The sequence below is a fragment of the Panthera uncia genome, chromosome C2 (assembly GCF_023721935.1).
Source record: "Panthera uncia isolate 11264 chromosome C2, Puncia_PCG_1.0, whole genome shotgun sequence".
In the NCBI taxonomy this organism is placed as follows: domain Eukaryota; kingdom Metazoa; phylum Chordata; class Mammalia; order Carnivora; family Felidae; genus Panthera; species Panthera uncia.
In genome coordinates, this window is record NC_064810.1 from 66,169,879 (window position 1) to 66,196,682 (window position 26,804).

At 34.4% G+C, this 26,804-nt stretch overlaps 1 protein-coding gene across 8 annotated transcripts in view; it reads right to left on the reverse strand.

The window, feature by feature from the left end:
- IQCB1 (IQ motif containing B1) overlaps positions 1-26,804 on the reverse strand; it is a 63,997-nt gene that overhangs the window by 18,226 nt on the left and 18,967 nt on the right. For all 8 annotated transcript variants that reach the window (XM_049628262.1, XM_049628259.1, XM_049628257.1 and 5 more), the window contains 5 exons: positions 18,039-18,217; positions 15,159-15,268; positions 14,185-14,294; positions 1,845-1,987; positions 201-349 (listed from right to left, as the gene is read on the reverse strand). In XM_049628262.1, the coding sequence (XP_049484219.1) occupies positions 201-349; positions 1,845-1,987; positions 14,185-14,294; positions 15,159-15,268; positions 18,039-18,217 (691 nt within the window). The remainder of the gene's footprint in view (positions 1-200; positions 350-1,844; positions 1,988-14,184; positions 14,295-15,158; positions 15,269-18,038; positions 18,218-26,804) is intronic.

Below are 26,804 nucleotides of genomic sequence, written 5' to 3' on the forward strand. Positions count from 1 at the left end.
TCAAGGTTCAATGGAAGTACTAAGGACTGGGTGTCTAAATCAGTTTGTCCAGTGGTAAAGAGGTTCTTATTTTATAGAGGAAGAAACTAAGACTCAGAAAAGCTCCATGACTAGACTTTACAGCAGGTATATCCAAGGTCAGGTTTGAATCCATGTTTTTGCCTCCTAATCCAGGAATCTTTTTACTACATTAGACTCACTGCTCTCTGAAGTGTGACAGCTGCTTTATACTCCGTGAGAGATGGCCTCTGTTGGCGAAAAATTTTCCTTTCCCTGTACCCTCTCCAGTGTTTCTGGATAATCAATGCTGATTTCTCTTCTATTTCCCGATTATGTTTTTCCACCTGACCTAGAAAGATGACACACACTATTACAACATATGCTTTTTCAAGTTCTGGAATCAGGACAATGATAATAACAACAATCTTACGGTCTTTTTATTTGTTTCTTTAAATATTGTTCATTAATTTCCCCAATTTTATTATTTTACAGTAGTTCTAACATAGTAGGAAAAAAAAACTCCAAAACCTTTCTCAGATTATGTCACTTCTTTTAGAGAAAAGATTCATATAATTTTTTTGTGGCAAAGTAATGAGAAAAGGGTTAATATTAATAATCCAATAGTAAGAATATTTAGAAAAAAGAATCCCAAGTACATAGTAGGAATTCAATCCATACCACGAGAGGGAAAAGGCAAAACGTGTGTATGTATTAACTACTCTGTGTACTTCTAAATTTCTCTTATCTACAGATGACTTTTTTTTTTTCTTTCTCAGACTCGTTGTACGTGAGCAAGAGAAAGAACTCTAGCGCGTCTCACAGATGGGAAATTGAGTGGATTGTTGATGCCATTATCTGAGAAGGGGAATACAGGGAGAGGAAATTGGTGGGGGAAGTGGGGAGATAATGACTAGTTTTAGGATGCCTGTGGATATCTAAGTAAAGCTATCCAATAGAGAACTGGCTACAGAGCTGTGCAGTCCAATATAGTTGACACTAACCACAAATAGCTACTTTAAATAAAGTGAAATTAAAGATTCATGTGCTTGCATGCACTAACCATATTTCAAGTACTCAATGGTCATGTCTAGCCAGTGGGAACCATATTAAACAGTGCAAATAAAGAACATTTAATTTTGTAAAAAGGTTTATTAGGAAGTGCTGGTTTAGAGCTTGGGAGGGTGAAGATGCAAACAAGATTTGAATGTTCACTCAGGTGGTAGTTGAAGCTGTAGTTACGGATAAGATACTGCAGAAAGAGCAACATGAGAGTGAGGAGTAAAGATGGAACACTATGAAACATTTATATTTAAGGGAAAAAATGAGAAATAAGAGGGTAGTGGAGAACACTGGGAGTGAGTGGTAGGAGGGGAAGGGGAAGAACAAAAACAATCTTAAAACCATTCCAATTCCCAGACTGTAATATTAATCTCAGTTTAGTGTATCAAAGGTGGTAAGATGTCACAAGGTTTATACTGGTGTATGAACAAAGTTCAGATGCCAGAATGTAGCAATATTCAAACTCCTTACTTAGGGTCAAGGGGATTCTTTCTCTATGTCTCTGAAAGCTATCTTTAAAGCTATCACATATTTTTATGTTTACTAATTTATTCAAAAGATACGAAAACTAGTTGAGAGACTGCTCATCATCAATAATAGGCCTTAATCAGAAAAAATAGTAACTTTTTTTTTTGGCTCGAGATTTAACAAGGTTTACCTGGAAAAGGGAGAAACAGGGAAACAGTCCAAATTAAAAGAAAAAAAAAATCAGGTAGCAGGAAATCTGGCTCATTAAAAGATGCTTTAAATATTTTTACACTTAGAAAATTGACATTGCCACGCACCTGGATGAACTATTTCAAGCATACTCAGCCGTAATTCTCGGGACAGTCTCATGGCTCTCTGTCTTTGAATGTGCAACTGTAATCTGCGATCCTCTTCTTCCTTCTGCCTTTTTAGCTTTAGTAAGATCTTGCTTCGTTTAGATCTGTGACAGAAACAATAAGTACCTTATACGTAATTTTTTCATAAATGATACACCCATTTAAGAAGTATATGAAAAAATGTTTAACCTCACTAGTAATTATATATATGCAGCCTTGTTACAACTGTAACAAGTTGAAAACAATAGGGAACTGGATAAATTACTGGTTCATTCACTGAACAGGATTCTATGAATAAAAAAAATAAAAAATTCAAAAATTTCCAAATTTAGCAACTTGGGAAAAGACCCAAATCTAATGTCAAGTAAAAATAAAATCAGGATATAGAAAACTTTCCAAATTGTGTTAAAAATACATATTACATATATTAAAAAAAATTTCAATAGCAATTTTAACTGCATGAAATGATTATGAATGATTTTTATTTTCTTCATGTTTACCTATTTCTCAATTATTGACTAATAACATTTATTATTAGAACCAATTATGAAATTTTAATGTGGCCACAAATATTTAATTAGTATTTGTATATTATCTGCTTTTATTCACCAAAATTTGTCCTTAGCCATTTGTGTCCAGTTTGCTTCCTATATCACTATGCAAGGAGATCACAAGTATTAATCTATAATAAATATACTCAAAATGCTTTCAGATACCCACAGAAAGAGAAATAAAAAAAGGATTAAGAAGAGAAGAATACATTATTTATTTTACTTCTATAGACTTAATTTGCTTGTGCCTCACTCAAAAGCATTTGCTCTTAGATTCTTTTTCCAGAAATGAGGTACCTTGGCTATAGCTTTGTAGACAGGCAGACTTCAAAATGGTATAGTTATTGAGAGTTATAACGGTTTTTAATTCGGTTTCTTTTGGAAAAGGAAAAACAAGCATAAAGCAATTTAAAAATCTCTTAAAACAGAAGAGGAAAACTCACAAAATTATTCTGATAAAATTTTTTGTGTGTGATTTTTGCTTATTTTCTTAGTATTCCCTAACTGCTACCAATTACAACTTAAGGGTTTTTTCTAGTTGTACACTTTGTCAAGAGTCAAAGGTCCGTTTCAAAATGTCTTTCTTATTACCCTATTAAGAAAGGTAGAGAAGACCTCAAGTTCATGTGTGCCAAAAGGAGAAGGGGTTCTAGAGAGGATGTAGGGTTAGCTAAATAGTTTCTAAGTGTCTTTTCCTCTTTCCAAAATTTGGAAATAAAGTAAGGGGTCTTTACGTTCTCAAACAATGCTGATGTAAACTTGCCTCTCCTATAGAACTCTCCCTGCAAAATTGTGGGTTGTATACAGCATATAAGTAAGGACATTTTGCCCTTTACCTACTTACGGAGGATAAAAGAGAACAACTGGCCCTAAACAAAATCTCCTTTTAAACTGTCTAATTGTTTATAGATTATCATGTTTAACATTGCATTATCATTATTTTAAATTTACTATTAGTATGAGAAACCTAGTAATCATTAAAACTGAATTGCTAGGACATTTAATCTGTCAGAAAACTGTGTCTGGGTAAAAGCTTAAGCATACAGGCTATAAAATATGGCAAAAATGAAAAGATTATGGTGTGTGCAGTAGAAGTAAAACACAGAAATACAGTAGAAAAGTGAGGTTCAGTGATTGAAATGACAAATGATAAATATGTGTTTCTGGATTCACATGCTTTATTCATGTTTGAAAACATTTATTAGGAATTAATGTGATTTTGAATTTGAATGTTTTCCTCCCACTTAGGAACATTCTAGTTAGTTACTAGTAGCTACTTACTCTGTAGTTCTAGTTAGGAGTTCCTTTAATCACTAAAAAATTTGAGTACTCATTTAACTGGTTTCTTTGTAAGAAAGAATAGGCATTTGACCATCTGGGAACTGTACTGCACTTCTATAAATGAAATGACTGATCAGATATATTTGCAAGATAATTTATATAAGTACATTCCATGATCTACATTTAATCAACATGAATCTTTACCATCAAAGAGTGACCAAACGATCTACTGCCAAAATATCAGGAATTCTCTAGGAATTCCTCTTTTGTAGAATAGTAAGTATGAACTAGGGGAACACCATATGAGTTCATGGCCAAAATAGTTGATGGGCTCTGTTCATTAACTCAACAAATATTTATAAAGAGTGATTGCTGTCTGCTTGATACTGCAAATCAGGCGAACAGAGAAGAGATAATATTTCTGCCCTTCAGAAGCTCAATTTCAAGAAGTTGAAAGGTAGCAGAATATGCTACTTTGGCATAAAGATTAATTTTGAGCAGGCAAATGAGAGAGAGGCAAATGAGAATCTGCCAGTGCAGAAAGAGTCTTCCCAGAGCATACTTTATCAAACTAAAAGCAGAAGCCTCTCAGAAATGAAGACTGCTATAAATCCCCCCTCCCAAAGAAGTTTTATGGCCATGAAGAAGATGGAAAGTTGGTGCCAAGATGGATCTAGACAAATAACCCACATATGCTATTAGTTTTCCAAATATATTTACCTTCCCATAATTTCCTGATGTTGGAAGCCTAAAACCCCTTTTGTTTTTACCTGTCACCTCTCTATGAATTTATTATTCTTTGTTAAGATGCTACCCAAGCCCAAACCATTCACTGGAGTTACTCATTATGTGAGGTTTCTTCTGCAGGATGTGTACTGCACACATTAATAAACTGTTTTTCTCTTGTTAATCTGTTTTGTTTTCCTTTTTTGTCAGTCTAATTTTCAGAGCCCCAGGGAATGAACCTAAGATAGGTAGAGGAAAAATTTTTTTCTTCCCCTACAAAGTGAAACAAGTATAATTAAGACACCAAATTATCGGGGCCTGGGTGGCTCAGTTGGTTAAGCGTCCAACTTCAGCTCAGGTCATGATCTCCCTGCCGTGAGTTCGAGCCCCGCATCAGGCTCTGTTCTGACAGCTCAGAGCATGGAGCCTGCTTCAGATTCTGTGTCTCCCTCTCTCTCTGCCCTTCCCCCGCTCACACTCTGTCTCTCTCACTCTCAAAAATGAATAAATGTTAAGAAAAATTTAAAAAAAAACAAAGACACCAAAATGTCAGCACTATGATAAAGGTAGGTAGGTTGTGTGGTTTCCCAAAGATAACTGGTGCAGCTATTAGCTGCTTCAGAAAACCTTGCTGAGGAAAAGAGCACTTAACATTAAATAAAGTTTCTGACCATAAAAAATGATTCAGTAAAAAAGAAACCCCCAAGTGGTGAGAGGATGGGCAAAATGGGTGAAGGGGAGTGGGAAGTACAGGCTTCTAGTTATGGAATAAGTAACTAATAGGGATGAAAGGTACAGACAGCATAGGGAATACAGTTAATGGTATTGTAATAGCCTGTATGGTAACAGATGGTAGCTACACTTGTGGTGAGCACAGCCTAAGTATAGAGTGATTTTATCACTACACTGTATACCTGAAATTAATAATCACACTTCAGTTAAAAAAAAAAAAAAGACAGTTCAAAAGGCATCTAACACAACATAAAAAAGAAAAAAGAAAAGAAACCCCTAAGAAGGCACATCAATAAGGGTATGACTACACAAGAGTGCCTCTTGCTGGAATTTAAAAAGCTCTGATGAATCTGGGTCCATAATTATGAGTGGTGGGCAGTTCCTTCCTCCCCAAAAAAACATGGGAGGGAAAAATTACCCTGAGATAATGACCTGACCACAAAGAGACAGAAATAACCTTTGCAGAAAGCTCAGTCATAAAGGAAGCAAGAAAAATTTGCATAAATTATTTCAACTAGTAAAAGAGGAAAGGTACTGAAGCCTGAACAAACTTGAAATTAAAAAATTAAATAAAACCCAAAGGTTAAAACTATACTTCAATCTGTTCTAAGACTTCAAACTCAAAATACTGGAAAAAAACAAACTGTTTATAACATGAGATTTAAATAATTTTGGCTTCACAGCTAATTTCTTTTAACGGAAATAGTTATAACTGGACTGGTTTTGTTATATAAAGCAATGCAGTTTCTATTTTAAAATAGTGTAACATTAATTAGAATCCAGAGGTGCCTGGGTGGCTCAGTCGGTTAAGCGTCCAGCTTCAGCTCAGGTCATGATCTTGCAGTTCGTGGGTTCTAGCCCTGCATCCGGCTCTGTGCTGACAGCTCAGAGCCTGGAACCTGCTTCGGATTCTGTGTCTCCCCCTCTCTCTGCCCCTCCCCTCCTCATGCTCTGTTGCTCTCTCTCTCTCTCTCTCTCTCTCAAGAGTAAATAAACATTAAAAAAAAAAAAGAATCTATAACTATACTTTTAAGTGAACAGAATCGGCAATCATGGGGTACTTTTAAATATAGATTTTTATATTACAAGAAAAAGTAGATGGGCAAATTTGACAACTATTGTGAGACTAAACATTAAAGGTCTGAATCCATGTTATAGGGGTACCTTTAAATGTAAGAGGGCAGAGAGCTGAGAATGATAGCAAGTAGAATTCATAATAAATACTCTGAGTTCACCACAGAAGGCAAGGCTATGCCAGAACATCTCAGATTCTTGAAGAGAATAATATACATTGTGACTCTCAAAATATTCATCATTACCCATATTTATTTGACCAAAGAAATATTTTTAAAAATGTTTTTAAAGAAATTCATTGTAGGATACATAGTAAACCATGAGCAATGCTGGAATGGATTATAATTGCCTCTCACAAGTACTATTTATTTAATATATCTGTTTGTCTAACTAGATTTGTAAATCTTCAATGGCAAAAAATGTGCCATATGTAGTTCCCCACTATCATTTTTTTAAGTTCCAGGTAATATGCTAAAAAAAACCAAACACCCTTTATATTATTTTAATCTTGGGAGGTACACAATTATCGCCATTATATAGATGGAGAAGTTGAGGATCAAAGAGGTTGGGCAACTTGTCCAGGGTCTTTTAGCCCATAAATTGCTGAGGTGGAATACAAAATCAAGTCTGTTTAACTCTTCCAATACCTAGCATGGCCTCTGGCATATATTAGGCAATTGAAACATGTTTAAAAAATTCATGTTAAAAAAAAACAACACATGCCCAATATTAATAATCTATCTTTAACTCTTCTCTAAAGGAAATTTTCATCAATGATTTAAATCTAAATTTTAGCTCACTATTTAAAAAAAATTTGTAACTGAGAAATGCAGCTGTAGTTATTAAAAGACTAGTTTTAGTTCTCTTAAAAAAACTGACTTCTGGAATATGCAAGTTTCACTTTAGTAAATGAAAATTTAGCTTTAAGTCTAAGGCTACATGAAAATCACCTTTGAGATAGCTCTATTTCATCACAAATGACTAGGAGCTAAGTCATTTACATGTGTGTATGTGTGTGTGTGTGTGTGTGTGTGTGTGTTATTCTTTCCATTGGCTCTAAGAATCTGGATGGGTCAGTCATAAATAATATGCTGTCAGTATTTTCACTTTTGGTCCACTTGAAACAAGGATGAATGACAAACTGTGTCATATCTAAATGACAATACCTATCTGTGCCATATTTACTGATAAAACTCAAGTGAACATACTAAAACCATTATGAACTCATACATGTTTTTACCATAATTACATATGAACAATTAAGGCACTTTTTTATTTCAAGGGTTAAATAAAATAATTGACTATCACTGCCTCTCTCTGTAGGCTTGGCCCACAAAAAATGTCTTATCAAGTGAGTAAGACTATATATTTGGTCCATCAGATTTTTGTCTTTCATTATGTCCTTTGCTTTGAAAGTACATCTAGTTACTGGAGTGCTGGTACTCAGAAATGTGTTTTCAGAACAAGAATGAAAGCAATAGTAAAAGAAACAGCTGGAGGAACAAGTTGGTGGAGCAGGAGTATCCTGAGTTCATCTCCTTCCCCAGAAAATAAGGATACAACTAAATACAGACCAACTCTCTCTGAGAACAACCTAAAGATTAGCTATTCCACAGCTAAAGATATAAAGACAAAGCACATGGAGAAAAGTAGGAGAGACAGAGATGAGATCTGGTGCAGTGACCCACAGGGGGAGAGATGCCACAGGTATAGAGGTCTTCCCTATGCAGCAAGGGTTTCAAACCCGACATCAGGCTACCTTGCCCTGGAGATGTTCATCCAGAGAAGTGCCCATAAATTTCTGGCTTTGAAAATCAGTGGAGCATAATTCTGGGACAGCAGAGAGGCTATAGGAAACAAAGACTCTATTCTTAAAGGTCTCATGCACAAACTTACTTGCTCTGAGACCCAGCACAGAGGCAACAGTTTGAAAAGTACCTCAGCTATATGTAAAGGAAAGCTGAGTGATTTCCTGACTGATTTTAGGGTATGTGCTGGAGGACCAGGGATCTGTAAGAACTTTCTCTGGGAATGGAAGTACTGGTGGGTTCCATTTCTGATACTCTCCCATCTACTCTGTTAGCATCACATACCACTCCCCAGCGTTGCCCTGTGGACTCACCACACCAACTGGCAGGTGGCATTGGCTTCGACTAGCACCTCATAAAAGCATGTTCTGCCTCACTGCATCCAGTGGAAAGCAATGGCCTGGACTGGAGCCCACCCAAACTGGCTGGTAGGGGGAGCTGCAGACAGCCCGACCCACCAGTGTGCCCACAACAGTTGCAGCCCAATCAAAAGGAAAGTGCATGAAGTCAACACAGGGGACACCCCTGTTGCACTTAGTTTTGGTGACCTGGAGAGGACTGTGCTTCTGGCCCCGCCAGGACACCTTCTACATAAGGCTACTCTTTGAAGACCAACAATTGATCTACCTAATACACAGAAACAAACACAGAAAGTCAGGCAAAATGAGGAGACAGAGGAATATGGTACAAATGAAAAAACAAGACAAAACTTCAGAAGAAGAACTACACAAAAAGTGTGATCTACCATATAAAGAGTTCAAAGTAATTATCATAAAGATGCTCATCAAACTTGGGAGAAGAATGGATGAACACAGTGAGAATTTCAACAAAGAGATAGAAAATATAAAAAAGAACCAATCAGAGCTAAAGAATGAAATAAATGAAACAAAAAATATGTTAGAAGGAAATCAACAGCAGATTAGATAATGCAGAAAAACCAAAGAGCAATCTGGAAAACCATGTAGTAGAAACCAGCAAAAAGACTGAAGAACTTGAAAAAATTAGAATAGTTTAAAGACTTCTGGGACAACATCAAATGTACTAACATTTGCATATTAGGGGTCTTGGAAGAAGAGTAAGAGAAAGGGGTAGAAAACTTATTTGAAGAAATAGTAGCTGAAAACTCCCTAACCTGGGGAAGGAAACATACATCCATGTTCAAGAAGCACAGAAACTCCCAACAAGATTAACCCAAAAAAGTTAATACCAAGAAACACAATAATTAACATGTCAAAAATTTAGGAGAGAATCTTAAAATCATCAAGAGATAAGAAACTAGTTATGTAATAAGGGAATGTCCACAAGGCTGATATTTAGCAGCAACTTTGCAGGCCAGAGGGGAGTTGAATGATATATTCAAAGTTCTGAAAGGAAAAACCTACAACCAAGAGTACCCAGCAATATTATCATTCAAAATAGAAGGAGATATAGAGTTCCCCAGACAAACACAAGTTAAAGGAGCTCATCACCACAAAAACCAGCCTTACAAGAAATATTAAAAGGGACTTCTTTAAGCAGTTAAAGGCCATAACTAGAAGAAATTTATGAAAAGAAAAACATCTCACTAGTAAAAGCAAACATATAGTAAAGACAGTAGATGAACCACTTATAAAGCTAGTATGAAAGCTAAAAGACAAAAGTAATAGTCAAGTGTATCTACAATAATTAGTTAAGAGACACTAAAATAAAGAGTAAAATATGATGTCAAAAACATGGTGGTGGGAGAGTGTTTTAGAATGTGTTCAAACTTAAGTGACCATTAACTTAATATAGACTGCCATAATTGAGCATTATATATGAACCTCATGGTAACCACAAACCCAAAATCTGTAACAGCTACACAAAAAATAAAAAGACAGCCAAGCATACCACTAAAAGTCATCAAATCACAGAAAACAAGAGAAGAAAAAAACAACCACAAAAACAATGAACAAAATGAACAAAATGGCAATAAGTACACACCTGTTATAATTACTTTAAATGTAAATGGACTAATGTCCAATCAAAAGACACAGCATGATTAAATGGATAAAAAAGAAGACCCATCTACATGCTGCCTACAAGACTCATTTCAGACCTAAAAACACATACAGGATGAAAATAAAGGGATGGAAAGAAGATATTTCATGCAAATGAAGTGAAAAGAAAGCTGAAGTAGCAATACATATATCAGACAAAATAGACTTTATAACAAATACCATGAGACAAATAAGGGCATTACATAATGATGAAGAAATCAATACAGGAGGATTTAACAGTTGTAAACGTATATATTTTTCACCTAATATATTACATATATAAATATATGCACCTAATATAGACACACCTAAATATTTAAAGCAAATTATTAACAAATGTAAAAGGAGAAACTGACAGTAGTACATAATAGCAGGGACTTTAATAACCCATTTATGTCACTGAATAGATCATCGAGACAGAAAATCAATAAGGAAAAAGTGGTCTTAAACGACACTGTAGATCAGATGGATTTATATACACAGAACATTCCATCCAAAACCAGCAAACTACACATTCTTTTTAAGTGCACATGGAACATTCTTGAGGATAAATCACAGGTTAAACAACAAAACAAGTCTCAACAAATTTAAGACTGAAATCATATTAAGTATCTCTTCCAACCACAATGGTATAAAACTAGAAATCAATTACAAGAAAAAAAAACTGGAACACAAACACGTGGAGGCTAAACAACATGCTATTAAATAAACAATGGGTCAACAAAGAAATAAAAGAGGAAATAAAACATTACATTGAGACAAATAAAAATGGAAACACAACATTCCGAAATCTATAGGATTCAGCAAAAGTAGTTCCAAGAGGAAAGTTTATAGCAATACAGGCCTACCTAAAAAAAAAAAAAAAAAAAAAATCTAAAACCTAATCTTAAACCTAAAACAACTAGAAAAAGAAAAAGCCCACAGCTAATAGAAGAAAAAAATAATGAAGACCAGAGCAGAAATAAATTAAATTAAAAAAAAAGATCAATGAAACTAAGAACTGATTCTTCAAAAATATAAGCAAAATAAACCTTTAGCCAAATTCATCAAGAAAAAAAGAGAGGGCCCAAATAAATAAAATCAGATGAAAGAGAGGTTACAACTAACACCATAGAAGTACAAAGGATTATAAGAGACTACTTGGAAAATTACATGCCAACAAATTAGACAACATAGAACCCACAAAAAATGAAATATACAATCTTACAAGAGTGAATCAGGAAGAAGCAAAATCTTAACAGACCAATTACTAGTAATGATATCAAATCAATTATCAACAAAGTTTCCAGCAAACACAAGTCCAGGATCAGTGGCTTCCCAGGTGAATTCTACCAAACATTTAGAGTTAGTATCTACTCTTCTCAAACTACTCCAAAAAATTTAAGAGGAAGGAACACTTCAAAATTCATTCTACAAGGCCAGCATTACCTTGATACCAAAACTAGACAAAGACACTAAAAAGAAAAGGAAAAAAAGAAAATTATAGGCCAATAACCCTGATAAACATAGATAGATGCAAAATTCCTCAATAAAATATTAGCAAATGGCATTCAATGATGCATTAAAAGGATCATACATCATGATCAAGTGGGATTTATTCCAGGGATGCAAGGATGGTTCAATATCCACAAATCAATCCATATGATATACCATATTAACAAAGGAAAAAAATCATATGATAATCTCAACAGATGCAGATAAAGCATCTGACAAATCCAATAAGCCGTTTATGGTAAAAACTCCCAATGAAGTATGTTTAGAGGGAAGATACCTCAAAATAATACAGGACATATATGACAAACCCATAGCTAACATCATATTCAATGGTGAAAAACAGAGCTTCTCCTCTAAGATCAGGAACAAGACATGGATTCCACCCTTGCCACTTTTATTGATCATAGTTCTGGAAGTCCTAGTCATAGCAATCAGACAAGAAAAAGAGATACAAGGCATCCAAACTGGGAAGTAAGAAGAAAACCATCACTGTTTCCAAATGATGTAATATTATATATAGAAAATCCTAACGATTCCACCAAAAAACTATTAGAATAAATGAATTCATTAAATTTGTAGGTTAAAAAATCAATTGACAGACATCTGTTATATTTTCATATGCTAATAATGAAGTAGCAGAAAGAGAAATTAAGAAAACAATCCCATTTACAATTGTATCAAAAGAATAAAATATCTAGTAATAAATTTAACCAAGGAGGTGAAAGACCTGTATTCTGAAAACTATAAGACACTGATGAAAGAAACTGATGATGGCACAAGTGGAAAGATATACTGTGCTCATGGATTAGAAGAATTAATATTAGAATGTCCATACTACTCAAAGTAATCTACAGATTCAATGCAGTCTCTATCTACATTGGCATTTTTCACAGAACTAGTACAAATGAATCCTAAAAGTTGTATGGAACAACAAAAGACCCTGGATAGCCAAAGTAATCTTGAAAAAGAACAACAAAGCTGGAGGTATCACGTTCCCAGATTTCAAATTGTAGTACAAAGCCCTTGTATTTAAAACAGTATGGTGCTGGCACAAAAACATGTAGACCAGTGAAAAAGAATAGAGAGTTCAGAAATAAACCCAAACTCCCATGGTCAATTATCTGTGACAAAGGAGGCAAGAATATACAATGATAGTCTCTTCAACAAATGGTGGCTGGGAAAATTGGACAACTACATGCAAATGAATGAAACTAAACCACTCTCTTATATAAAAATACTCTAAATGTATTAAAGACCTAAATGTAAGACATGAAACCATAAAACTCCTAAAACAAAACACTGGCAATAAACTCTTGGACATCAGTGTTGGCAATTTTTTTTTGGATCTGTCTCCTCAGAAAACAAAAGGAAAAATAAACTATTGTGACTATGTCAAACTAAAAAGCTTTTATACAGTGATATAATACCAACAAAACAAAAAGCAACCTATGAATGGGGAAGATTATCTGTAAATGATATATCTGATAAGGGGTTAATATCCAAAATATATAAAGAACTCATGCAACTCAAAACCAAAAATCGCCCCTAAAAAATTCAGTTAAAAAATGGGTAGAGACCCTGAATACACATTTTTCCAAGGAACACATACAGATGGCCAAAAGACACATGAAAAAATACTCAACATCACTAATCATCAGGGAAATGCAAATCAAAACCACAATGAGGTATTACCTTACACTTGTCAGAGTGGCTAGTGTAAAAAGACAAGAAATAACAAGTATTGGCAAGGATATGAAAGAAAAGGGAAACCTAGTGCATGGGGGTCAAAATGTATATTGGTGTAGCCACTATAGAAAACAGTATGGAAGTTCCTAAAAAAATTAAAAACAGAAATACCTTATAATCCAGCAAATACATTTATGTGTATTTATCCAAAGAAAATGAAAATATGAATTCAAAAAGATATATGCACCCCATCTTCACTCCAGCATTATTTACAATAGCCAAGATATGGAAGCAACATAAGTGTCCATGAATTAGATGGATAAAGAAGATGTGGTATATAAAATAAATACAATGGAATATTACTCAGCCATAAAAACGAATGGAATCTTACCATTTGTGATAACATCGATGGTTCTAGAGGGAATTATGCTAAGTGAAATTAAGTCAGAGAAAATAAAATTCCATATGATTCTACAGTTATATGTAGCATCTAAAAAACAAAGTAAATAAAACAAACAGATCTATAAAAACAGACATAAATTGGTTGTTGCCAGAGAGGGGAGACAGACAGGGGGATGGACAAAATAAATGAAAAGAGGCATAAGCTTCCAGTTATTAAATAAATAAGTCAAAAGGATGTAAAGTATAGCATAGGGAATATAGTCAATAATATTGTAATACATTTGTGTGATGACAGTTAATAACTAGACTTATCATGATGATCATTTTACAATGTATATAAAGGTTGAATCACTTTGTATAATTGACACTTATGTAATATTGTATGTGAACTATCCTTTAATTAAAAAAAAAGAGTAAAAAAAACATATTAGAAAAATTGAGGGAAAAAACACCTTAGGTTTCACTCAGCTGTAGTGTAAAAAGATGTATCTATCCTCTGAGATCATCGTGCCTCACCAGAACTTTTTACCTGAAACTCCTCTGCAAAGTAATCACAGCAGATGGAAGCTTCTTTAACCTCTTTCTAGTTTGGAAACCCTTCCAATAAGCTTGAATCAAGCAAGCTGCTTGATGTAGTTTCTGAAATTAAAGGCCAGAATTAATATAGAGACATTTCTATGAAAATCTTGTTTAGAAGTTTACCTCTCAAAATATCAGTCCTGGGCAAGTAAGTATTAATCTCTACCTCTAATAAACTGGGGAGGAGACAATTTCATAGGACAAGGACAGGTAAGGTCTAAAAATATTAAACCTGACCTGCCAAAAGAGGTACATACACTAGGTTCTCAGGCAGTATCTAGAATGTGTTCAAGATACAGTCTGATTATCTCTGGATTCTCCTTAATTAATCTCACTTCTACTCTTTTTATAAATATTTCATAGTTCTGATTTTTAAAATTTTTTTTTTTTTCTTTTCAACGTTTTTTTTTTATTTATTTTTGGGACAGAGAGAGACAGAGCATGAACGGGGGAGGGGCAGAGAGAGAGGGAGACACAGAATCGGAAACAGGCTCCAGGCTCCGAGCCATCAGCCCAGAGCCTGACGCGGGGCTCAAACTCACGGACCGCGAGATCGTGACCTGGCTGAAGTCGGACGCTTAACCGACTGCGCCACCCAGGCGCCCCTCATAGTTCTGATTTTTAATGCTTTCCCCTCTGCTTGACTTCTTATGCCTGACCTCATTTATTCAAGCATTCAAGGGTATGAATAACTCTTTGAACAGGCTAAAAAAGAAAAAAGGCTCTAGGGTTAAAAATCGGGTCCACAGAAACCCCTTACCCTATCAAACTACAGCTGCTCTGAATATTTGAGGAGATAAGTAAAGAATGGGGGAGAGACAGCAAATAAAAAATTCAAGAAGCTACCACTCTCCAGTATTTTGAAACTAAAATGTTTACTGACATGTTAGCAAATACGCAAGTTATTTTTTTAGAATTTATTACCTGTTCTTCTACTTCCTGATAGACCTTTGGGGTTAAAAGGGCAATGAGCTGTCCAAGTTCTTGACTAAACTCTGTCCCAGGCTCCTGCTTATTTCGTAGACTTCTGAGTCCTGAAATGGAATAACAAAGGTACATATAAAATATGATTTGCTATCTAATCAGGATTAATTTGAGGTTAAAAAGTCTGGTTTAGAAAGAAATGAATACAACAGTAAGATTAATTACATGATTTTTTTTTTTCCTTTTCTCAAAGACTTCTAGATTGAAGTCTTTAGGATATTTCTCTGTCCTAAGAGATTTTATGTGATCACTTGTAATATCTGATGCAAAGGCTGTCTCCTCAGTATCTTAAGTGGAATCATTGTGGTAAATCAAAGAGGAGAGATATAGAATTTTTTACCTGTTTCAACATAAATACCTTAAACTGAAACACTTTTAAAAATAAATAGCATACTGAGTAAATGACTATACTGTGGAAGCATTTAAACAGGTTACTAGTCATTCTTAAAGAAAGCTATTTAGGGGCGCCTGGGTGGCTTGGTCGGTTAAGCGTCCAACTTCGGCTCAGGTCATGATCTCACGGTCCGTGAGTTCGAGCCCCGCGTCGGGCTCTGTGCTGACAGCTCAGAGCCTGGAGCCTGTTTCAGATTCTGTGTCTCCCTCTCTCTCTGCTCCTCCCCTGTTCATGCTCTGTCTCTCTCTGTCTCAAAAATAAATAAACGATAAAAAAAATTTTTAAAAATTAAAAAAAAAAAGAAAGCTATTTATTAAATAAAAATACACAGTATTGTATGTAATTTGGGGCAAATCAATAGGTTACTGAGCAACTATTATAGAAGTGCTATAAATACTGCATTTTCATTCCAAAATAAAACACAGAAGTAGTATAAGCTATAAAGTAAGTACTATTTGTAAGCATGTTGAAATGATGTATTGTAGTATTCACTGTAAATAAAGTAAAATGCCCTTGGTGTATATAATTGGGGAGGCCACTATACAGATCTGACCATGTCTTTATACTCTTCAAAACTCAAGTTCTCAGCGGTATTAATTGTAAAATAGCTTTTTTTCTAATTTATTTTTTTAAATTTTATTTATTCTCAAATTAGTTAACATACAGTGTAGTCTTGGCTTCAGGAATAGAATCCAGTGATTGATCACTTAACATGCTCACTCAATGCTCATCCCAACTATTGCCCTCCTTAATGCCCTTCACCCATTTTCTCCACTCCCATCTACCCTCAGTTTGTTTTCTGTATTTAAGAGTCTCTTATGGTTTGCCTCCCTCTCTGTTTAATAATTGTAAAATATCTTGAGGAAACTGAGTAAGTTCTACTATTGAGAAAATAAAGGGAGATGAATTGTTAAGGTGAAATTCCTTTATAATGAACTCTATTAGACATTCACATTTCTATAGAATAAATCAAATTACTAAATTTAAAAATGACTGGCACAATATCAATTGGAGAATACTATTACTGGCACTTTCTTTCCATCTTTATTCCTATAACAAAATAATTACAATGTTAACAGTAATGACTGATGGAAGGTAAGCTACTAAATAGTGCTTTCCAAATCATCAGGCATGATTAGAAGGCCACTGTAACAGTCTGGATATTAAAAGCATAATTTAATGTTGTAATCTTTAAAAATTTCCATATAATATGGCCCTGTATTAGTGAGTACATTCAGAACTAGAAACCTATTTCCTGACCATGCTGAATAAGAAAATATAGTGTAATGAATTCATGGCCCCAGGTTGCGAAGAAATAAAACAAACCTAACAGAACTCAGCTTGGCAATTAAAAACAAAACCAAAAACACCATCATCTGTGGGATTCTGGATAAATTACCTAATTTTTTCATGGCTCTGCTTCCATTGCTATAAAATGAGGATATCTCTTGGGATGCCTGGGTGGCTCAGTCGGTTGAGTGTCTGACTTCGGCTCAGGTTATGATCTCACAGTTCGTGAGTTCGAGCTCCACGTCGGGCTCCGTGCTGACAACTCGGAGCCTGGAGCCTGCTTCAGATTCTGTGTCTCCCTCTCTCTCTGCCCCTCCCTTGCTCATGGTCTGTCTCTCTCTCTCTCAAAAATAAATAAACATTTAAAAAAATTTTTAAATGAGGATATCTCACGGGGTTTTTAAATATTTTAATGTAGAATAAGGTATGCAGAACTATGACTGACATAGTAAATTTTCAATTAAATGAAAGCTATTATATGGGAGTGGCATTGTGCTGAGCCTTTCCTCCTCCAAATTTCTGACTTTTTATTCATATATAATTTTGGATGTGAGGAAGACTTTTTGTTTGCTTTGAGAAAAAGCAGTGAAAGACCTGAAGAGTATTATTAATTGATGTAAAGATCAAAAGGGCTGTCAATCTCTCAATCATAGCTCTATTTTCTCCAGTAAAGTTAATCTTATTAAGGTCACCAGTCTTTTTGGTCATTATTTTACTATACTACATAGTATATTCAATACACAACTTTTTTTGTCAGAGGAGTATCCATTGTAACCTCATCAACAAAGTACCATAAGCCATCTGTTGAGACACGAAGATAGCTTGATTACATAAAGACATTTTCCTGAATTGGTATCTGTTGTAATAGGGTTTTATCTACACACACCAGTTACTGAGCTTTTTAAAGTACAAGAATTTTAGTGATTCAACACTTCCATACAACACTCAGTGCTCATCACAAGCATACTTCTTAATCCCCAACACTATTTAACCACTAAATTGTACACATGAAATTAATATTACACTGCATAACAACTGGAATTTAAATAAAACCTTAAAAAATATAGAAATTTTGTAAACCATCAATAAAAATTTCTTTTTGAGAATCTCAAGAAAATAAAGAATATATGCACTACCTTTGTAGCAGGCACTTAGTCTCAGTAAAATCAAAATTTCCTGATGGGTTTCAGTCATCAGCAGTAGAAGCTTTGCAGCAGTACTTCTTATCACAGAGCTAGGAGTTGATAAAAGCTTGAAAACAACTTCATCTAAAATTGAATGTAGTGTTTTTCCTTCTATCCGGAGTAAATCACCCCTAATAGAACAAAATAAAAAGATAAAGAATGTACCATTACTAATGGATGTATAGGTATCATAAAAAATTAAACATAAAAGTTTTAGCAACTTTATGCCTGTGGCCAAGTGCAAGAAAATAACCCAGTTTTTAAACATAGAGCTTAGTTCCACAAATGTATCACATTAAATCAATTATTATTTATTGAATTCCTACTGTGTGCAAGGCACCATGCTCGGTAAAACAGGGAATACAAAGCAGCCGAATGCCCTCTCTGAAAAACCTACAATCAAGTTGCAGAGGAAAGATAAATGCGCAAAATATTACATAGATGACTTAAAAACTTAAAAGCAACAATAAGAGGAAAATCACAAGACAGTACATGGTTCATTGCTTAACGATGTGAGAAAAATCCTATAGGAATTCAATTATCATGGACTTAATATAGGAGGAATTTATCTTTCCTTAGGTATTTCCTTCATTACATGAACAATTATCTTCTTGGACTACTTACGTGATGAAAACTTATCTGAAACTTGGAAACAGCCAAAAGAAATTACTGGGTATCTTTCACTCACCTGCCCCTAAGGAGTATGTGATTTTCTAGGGGTGTGTACCTTTGCTTGACTATGTGTTTACTATTGATTAGGATATTTTGCAATTCTGTAAGCTAACCTTGATAAGCTAACCTTACAAAAAACGAGTAACAGTGATTCTTATCTGAGAGCAATGCAAACAGATTCTTAATCAACAATACAAATGGATTTGTCCAGTAGAAAAAGTAACTGTAATGGTTACGATCTACTGTTTTACAAGACATCAATTAGGTTTTTTAGCTATTAGCAAATTCATTTCTACATTCCTTTGACAAACCCCTCTTTAAATCTCCCTTCCTCAAGATTCCTCAAAAAATTAAAAATAGAACTACCCTACGACCAAGCAATTGCATTACTAGGTATTTATCCAAGGGGTACAGGTATGCTGTTTTGAAGGGACACATGCACCCCAATGTTTATAGCAGCACTATCAACAATAGCCAAACTATGGAAAGAGCCCAAATGTCCATTGACGGATGGATGGATAAAGAAGATGTGGTGTATGTATACACACACACACACACACACACACACACACACACACAATGGTGTATTACTTGGCAATCAAAAAGAATGAAATCTTGTCATTTGCAGCTCTGTGGATGGAACTAGAGGGTATTATGCTAAGCGAAATTAGAGAAAGACAAATATTATGACTTCACTCATATGAGGACTTTAAGACACAGAACAGATGAACATAAGGGAAGGGAAGCAAAAATAATATAAAAACAGGGAGGGGGACAAAACAGAAGAGACTCTTATTAAATATGGAGAACAAACAGAGGGTTGCTGGAGGGGTTGTAGGAGCGGGGATGGGCTAAATGGGTAAGGGGCATTAAGGAATCTACTCCTGAAATCATTGTTGCACTATACACTAACTTGGATATAAATTAAAAAAATAAAATAAAATAAAATAAATCTCCCTTCCTCAAATTCTCCTTTGAACCTATAAACATCTTACTGGTTCCTTCATTAATAAATAAGTTGAATAAAATTTTTTTGACACACTTCACCACCAATATAATGATAGGGAACATACCCATTGTGCCACAAAGTTTCCTTGTGTTTCATTGTCATACCCCAACTCCTTCATCTCCCTGTTAGCCTATCCCTTGACAACCACTAATCTACTATCTGTCACTAAATTAGTTTATGTTTTCTAGAATTTTATACAAATGGAATCATACAGTATGTCTTTTTTTGGCCCGGCTTCTTTCACTCAGCACAATTATTTTAATATTCATCTGTATTATCTCATGTATGAATAGTTCATTCTCTTTTTTTACTGAGTAGTAGTCTATTGTATGGATATACCTATAGTTAATTCACCTGTAATGGACATTTGCATTGTTTCTAGTCATTGGCTATTACAGATAAAACTGCTATTAACATTTGTGTACAAGTCTTTGTATGGACATATGCTTTCATTTTTCTCAGGCAAATACCTAGTAGTGGAATGGATGGAAAATATGGTAGGTACATGCTTATTAAGAAAATGACAAACTATTTTCTAAAGTAACTGTACTATTATATTACTCCCGCTAGCAGGGTTGATTCCTCCATATTTTTGTCAACAATTGAATCAGTGTTTTAAATTTTAGTCATTTAACAAGTGTATACTCGTATCTCTCTAATGACTAGTGTTGCTGAACATCTTTTCATGTGCTTATTTGCCACCCATGTTATCTGTTTGTTCTCTATACTGAAGAGTGTCTTATGTTTTTGTCCCCCTCCCTGTTTTTATATTATTTTTGCTTCCCTTCCCTTATGTTCATCTGTTCTGTGTCTTAAAGTCCTCGTATGAGTGAAGTCATAATATTTGTCTTTATCTAATTTCGCTTAGCATAATACCCTCTAGTTCCATCCACAGAGCTGCAAATGACAAGATTTCATTCTTTTTGATTGCCAAGTAATACTCCATTGTGTGTGTGTGTGTGTGTGTGTGTGTGTGTGTGTGTGTGTGTACACCACATCTTCTTTATCCATCCATCCATCGATGGACATTTGGGCTCTTTCCATAGTTTGGCTATTGTTGATAGTGCCGCTATAAACATTGGGGTGCACGTGTCCCTTCAAAACAGCATACCTGTACCCCTTGGATAAATACCTAGTAATGCAATTGCTGGGTCGTAGGGTAATTCTATTTTTAAATTTTTGAGGAATCTCCATACTGTTTTCCAGAGTGCCTGCACCATTTTGCTCATTTTTCAAACTGGGCCTTTTTTAAATTTTGAGAGTTTGTATATATTCCAGATACAAATACTTAAGATACATGCTTTTCAAATATTTTCTGCCAGTCTGTTTTGTCTTTTTCATTTTCTTAAATAGTGTCTTTTGAAGAGCAGATTTTTAAAATTTTTTATGAAGTCTAAACTAATCAATTTCTTCTTTCATGGATTTTACTTCTGTTGTCATATCTAACAATTTAAGAAATTTTATGCAAACCAAGGTCATAATGGCTTTCTACCATTTTCTTCAAGAACTTTTGTAGTTTATATTTTGCATTTATGCCTATTATCCATTTTGAATTAATTTTTGTATTGGTTAAGAGGTATAGATCAAAACTCTTCTCTTTAAATATCAATAGCTAATTGTTCCATCACACTTTAAAAAACTATCCTTTTCACCTTAAATGGCCTTTACACCTGTTTTGAAAATCAATTGTTCATATATGTGTTAAGTCTATTTCTGGATTCTATTCTGTTACATAGATATATTTGTATATATTTGCATTAGCACCTCATTGTTTTAATTATGTTAGCTTTATAAAGCCTTAAAATTGGGTAGTGTTAGCTCTCCAACTTTGTTCATTTTCAAAGTTGGTTAGGCTATTTTATATTTTAGGTTCTTTGGTTTTCATATGAATTGTAGAAATCAGTTTGTCAATTTCTACAAAAATTAGATTTTGAGTGGGATTGCATTTAAAGTCTTTTAAGTTAAATTCAATTAAATTTGGAGAGAATTTGAATCTTAATATTGTACCACTCATCTATTTACATAGCGTAACTTTCCATTTATTTACATATTCTTTAATTCCTCTCAGCAGTCTTAAGTCTTTCCCATTTCTTTTCAGATTTAACCCAACACATTTCATATTTTTATGCTATTTTAAGTTGCAATATCTTAAAATTTTAATTTCTGAGTATTAATTGAAGGATATAAAACTTCAATTTATATTTTTATACTGATTTTACATCCTACTACCCTTGCTACAATCACTAATTTTAGTGGCTTCTTTGTACAGTCTATTGATTTTTCTACATAGATGACAATGTCATTTCCAAATACAGAGAGCTTTGTTTCTTCCTGTCTGCACAAATAACTTTTCCTTTCCTTGCTTGACTGTAAAAGAAAGAAACTCCAATACAATGTTGAAGAGAAGTGATTGGAGAGGAGATCCTTATCTTGTCCGTGATCATTTAGGGAAAGCATTTAGCATTTTATCATTAAGTATTTCCTAGATAACTTTCATCAGGCTCACAAAGTTCTATCTTCTACTAGTACCGTGTTGTTTTTCTTTTTGAAAAATCAGGAACGGATAATGGATTTTTCAAATGTTTTTTCTGTATCTACTGATACGATATAATTTTCCTTTTTTGTTTTGTTAATATGATGAATTATATTGCTTGACTTTAGAATATTACTCTAGCCCTGAATTCCTGGGATAAATCCAACTTATTCAAAATTTATTAACTTTTTAATATATTATTGGGTTCCAATATATTACAATGTCTTTTGTTTGGTTATCAAGTAATTCTGATCCCATATTATGAGTTGGAAACTATTTCTCCTCTTCAGTATTCTGGAAGAGTTTGTTCAGGATTATTTCATTAAATGCTTATGAGAATTTATCAGTGAAAAAGCTGTCCAATCCTGAAGTTTTCTTTGTGGGAAGTGTTTTAGCTACAAAATCAATTTCTTCATACTTGTAGGCTAGTCAGATTATCTATCACTTCTTTTTTTGTTGTTGTTGTTGCTTCTGGAGCAAGTTTTAGTAGTATGTGTCTTTCAAAGAACTTGTCCATTTTACCTTAATAAGCATAAGGTTGTTCACATTATTTCCTTATAGTACTTTTACTGTCTATTGACTTTATTGTGTTGTCTCCTAATTCCTGATATTGGTAGGTCGTATTCTTTTTTTTCCCCTGATCAGTCTTGTTTCAGACTTATCAATTTCATTATCATCTCAAAGAACCAGCTTATGGTTTCATTGATCTTCTATACTGTTGTTACTATTTTACTGATTTCTGCTTTGATCTTTATCATTTTTTTAAGATTATATTTTTTTAAGTAATCCCTACATCCAACATGGGGCTTCAACTCACAACCCTGAGATCAAAAGTTGCATACTCCACCAAGCCAGCCACGTGTCCCTATCATTTTCTTCTGCTGGAACTTAATTCCCTCCTCTTAGTTTCCTAAAGTGGAAGGTGAAATCAATAATCTGACACTTTTCTTCTTTTCTAATACAGGTATCCCCAACATTTTAAAAGTTTGCATTATACCCCTTGACTGCTATGAAATACCTACATTAGTACTTGTTTTTTGCTAACTAAAAGAAACTTGAAGGTTGCTGCTTTTACCAAAAAGAAAAAGAAAAAAAGGGGGGGGGGAAGCATTTGTTTTGCAGCAAGCTGTTATAGAGGCAGTGCACATCCCAAAAAGCCAGAGTGGCACCAAGAAGCTCCTTCCCTGGAAACTGCACTCAGTATTTCAGCATCAAGCTGCCATCACTTTGAACTGTCTGTGAGCATCTGTGCTGTACCTCAATTTATTCTGTGCAACCTTTAGCAAGATATGTCCTAAGTATCAGAAAAACCTGGGAGGTTATTTTTGGGGTCTTAAATGCACAACATTTTTTCCCACATAAACTAACAGTAATTGTTTGCTTTATACCATTTTGGCTTAGGAAAGGTTTTATATGACTGCTTTACTTTTAGATAGTAGGGGAAACCTATGTTGGTATTAAGTGGTATAAATTTTCCCATTAAGTACTGCTTTAATTTAGATTCATCCCAGAAATTGGGATATGGTGTTTTAATTTCCATTTATTTAAAAACACCTTCTAAGTTAATTTTTTTTCTTGGTCCTTTGGGTTATTTAGACATGCATTATTTTCCCCACATTTGGGGATTTTTCAGAGGTCTTCTTGGTATTAATTTCTAGTTTAATTCCATTGAAGTTAGAGAACATACTTTGTATGACTTAAGTCCTTTTACGTTTATTGAAACCTATTTTATGGCCCCCGAATGGCCTCTCTAGGTAAATGTTCATTTGCATTTGAAAATAATGTGCATTCTGGTCTTCTTTGGTAGAGTGTTCTAAAAATTTCAATCAAGTTGGTTGATATTGTTCAAATCTTCTGTAGTTATAATTTTTACCTACTTATTCTACCAATTATCAAGAAAGGGGTTTAGACATCTTCCACTTTACCTGTAGTTTTGTCAATTTCACCTTTCAAATCTGTCAATTTTTTCTTTGTATCTTGAATCTCTGCTGTTAGGTCAATAAACATGTTTTCCTGATGAACGGATTCTTTATTATGAAATAACCATCACTGGGAATATTCTTTTTTCTGAAACTTACTTTTTCTGATATTAATATAGGTATTCCAGCTTTCTTTTTACCAGGGATAGCATAGTATATCTTTTTTCATCCTTTCACTTTTAATCTATTTGTGTGTTTTTATATAATTTTTATTTATTTCTTTGAGAGAGAGAGAGCATGCACACAAGTTGGGGACAGGAAAAGAGAGAATCTTAAGCAGGCTCCACACTCAGCATGGAGCCAGACGTGGGGCTCAATCCCACGATGCTGGGATCATGACCTTATCTGAAACCAGAGTTGAACGTTCAACCAACTGAGCCACCCAGGAACCCGTTTTTGTATTTAAGGTACATTTCTGGAAGACTGCATGTATTGGTTCCTACTTTTTCATCCAACCTGTCAAGCTGTTCCTTGTAACTGAGGGTTTCTAGTCATTTGTACCTAATACAGTACAGGTTTACATCTGTTATTTGGTGACTACTTGTTCCATTGTCCTTTACTTGCCTTTTTCTTTTTAATGCCTTACTTTGGAGTAAGTATTGCTTTATGATTTTTTACTGCCTATCTTGGCTTATTAGCTATAACTCCTTGTCTTGTTATTTTATTGATTGCATTAGGGTTCATAGCATATATCTTCAACAGAGTCTAACTTCAAGTGATATACTACCAACCTTAATTGATATACTACTTCATGTACAGGTTTCTTCCACTATCAGAAACTAGAGTGTTCTTATGAAACCTTTTGTAAGCTAAAATGGCATAAAGAGAAGAAGCAATTACCATTTTGTAGAAGTGAAAACTGTCTTTGAATTTCTTTTGGTTAGCAAAAAAAGGTACTAATGTACGTCTTTCGTAAAAGCAAAGAGGCATAAAGCAAACTTTCAGATAGCCTGAAACCTATTTATAGTGTAAGAGTTTATAACAGACTTCCATTCCTTTCCTCCCAGCCTTTATGTTATTGTTGTAATACGTTTTACTAATACATGTTACAAACCCTCAAACACATTTTATTTTTGTATAAACAAATGTTATTATATTACATATATCATTATAATGCGAAAAATAATCTTTTATAGTTACTTCTATGATTACTATTTCTGATATTTTTCAATACTTGGTGTAGATCTTCTTTCCTCTGGTTGAAGGACTTCCTTAACATTTCTTGTACTGTGTGTGGGTCTGCTGGTGATTTCTGAAAAAGCATTTTGTCTTTGTTTTTGAAACATATTTCCACTGGGTATAAAATTCTAGGTTTGACAGCTGTTTTCTTTCAGTGTTTTAAGGATGTTGTCTTCGTATTGTTTCTGATGAGAAAGTTACTGTCATTCTTATCTTCATTCCTGTGTGTAACATCTTTTTTTTTTCCTCTGGTTGCCTTTAAGATTTTCTCTTTATCACTCGCTTTAATAAAAAAAAAAAAATGTTTAGGGGCGCCTGGGTGGCGCAGTCGGTTAAGCGTCCGACTTCAGCCAGGTCACGATCTCGCGGTCCGTGAGTTCGAGCCCCGCGTCAGGCTCTGGGCTGATGGCTCGGAGCCTGGAGCCTGTTTCCGATTCTGTGTCTCCCTCTCTCTCTGCCCCTCCCCCGTTCATGCTCTGTCTCTCTCTGTCCCAAAAATAAATAAAAAACGTTTAAAAAAAAAAATTAAAAAAAAAAAAAAAAGTTTATTTATTTTTGACAGAGAGAGAAAGAGAGAGAGTGAGGGAACAAGAACATGAACAGGGGAGGGGCAGAGAGAGAGGGAGACACAGAATCCAAAGCAGGCTCCAGGCTCTGAGCTGTCAGCACACAGCCCAATGTGGGGCATGAACCCACAAGCCGTAAGATCATGACCTGAGCCAAAGTCGGAAACTTAACTGACTGAGCCACCCAGGCGTCCCTCTAATGCTTTGATCTCAATGTACCTTGGTGTCATATTTTACTGTCCTTCGAGTTTGATGAGAATTTTGAATTTGTAAGATTATTATAGTATTCAATGAATTTGGAAAATTTTTAGACATGGTTTCTTCAAATATTTTCTTCTAACTCTACTACTTCCTTTATATACTCTAATTATGCCTACATCAGCTCTACAGTTCACTGAGGTGTTTTTCTTTCTTTATTCCTTTTGTTTCATTTTGGATGGTTTCCACTGCTATGTCTTCAAGTTCATTAATCTGCAATGTTAATCTGCTATGAATCCTATCTAGTGTATTTTTCATATTGAGTTTGTAGTTTTCATATCTAGAAGTTCACTCTGGGATTTGTATCATATGGGTCTCTATTAAACTTTTTTAAAACATGGAATACAGTTAACTATCCTAACTATCCCATAACTATCGTGATGTCCTTGTCTATTAATTCTAACATATATGTCAGTCTTCATCAATTGATTCTTCTCATTATTGGTCCTGTTTTCCTCCATGTTTGCATGCCAGGTACTTGTATGAATTTTATCTTGTTGGGTGCCAGGTATTTGTGCATTC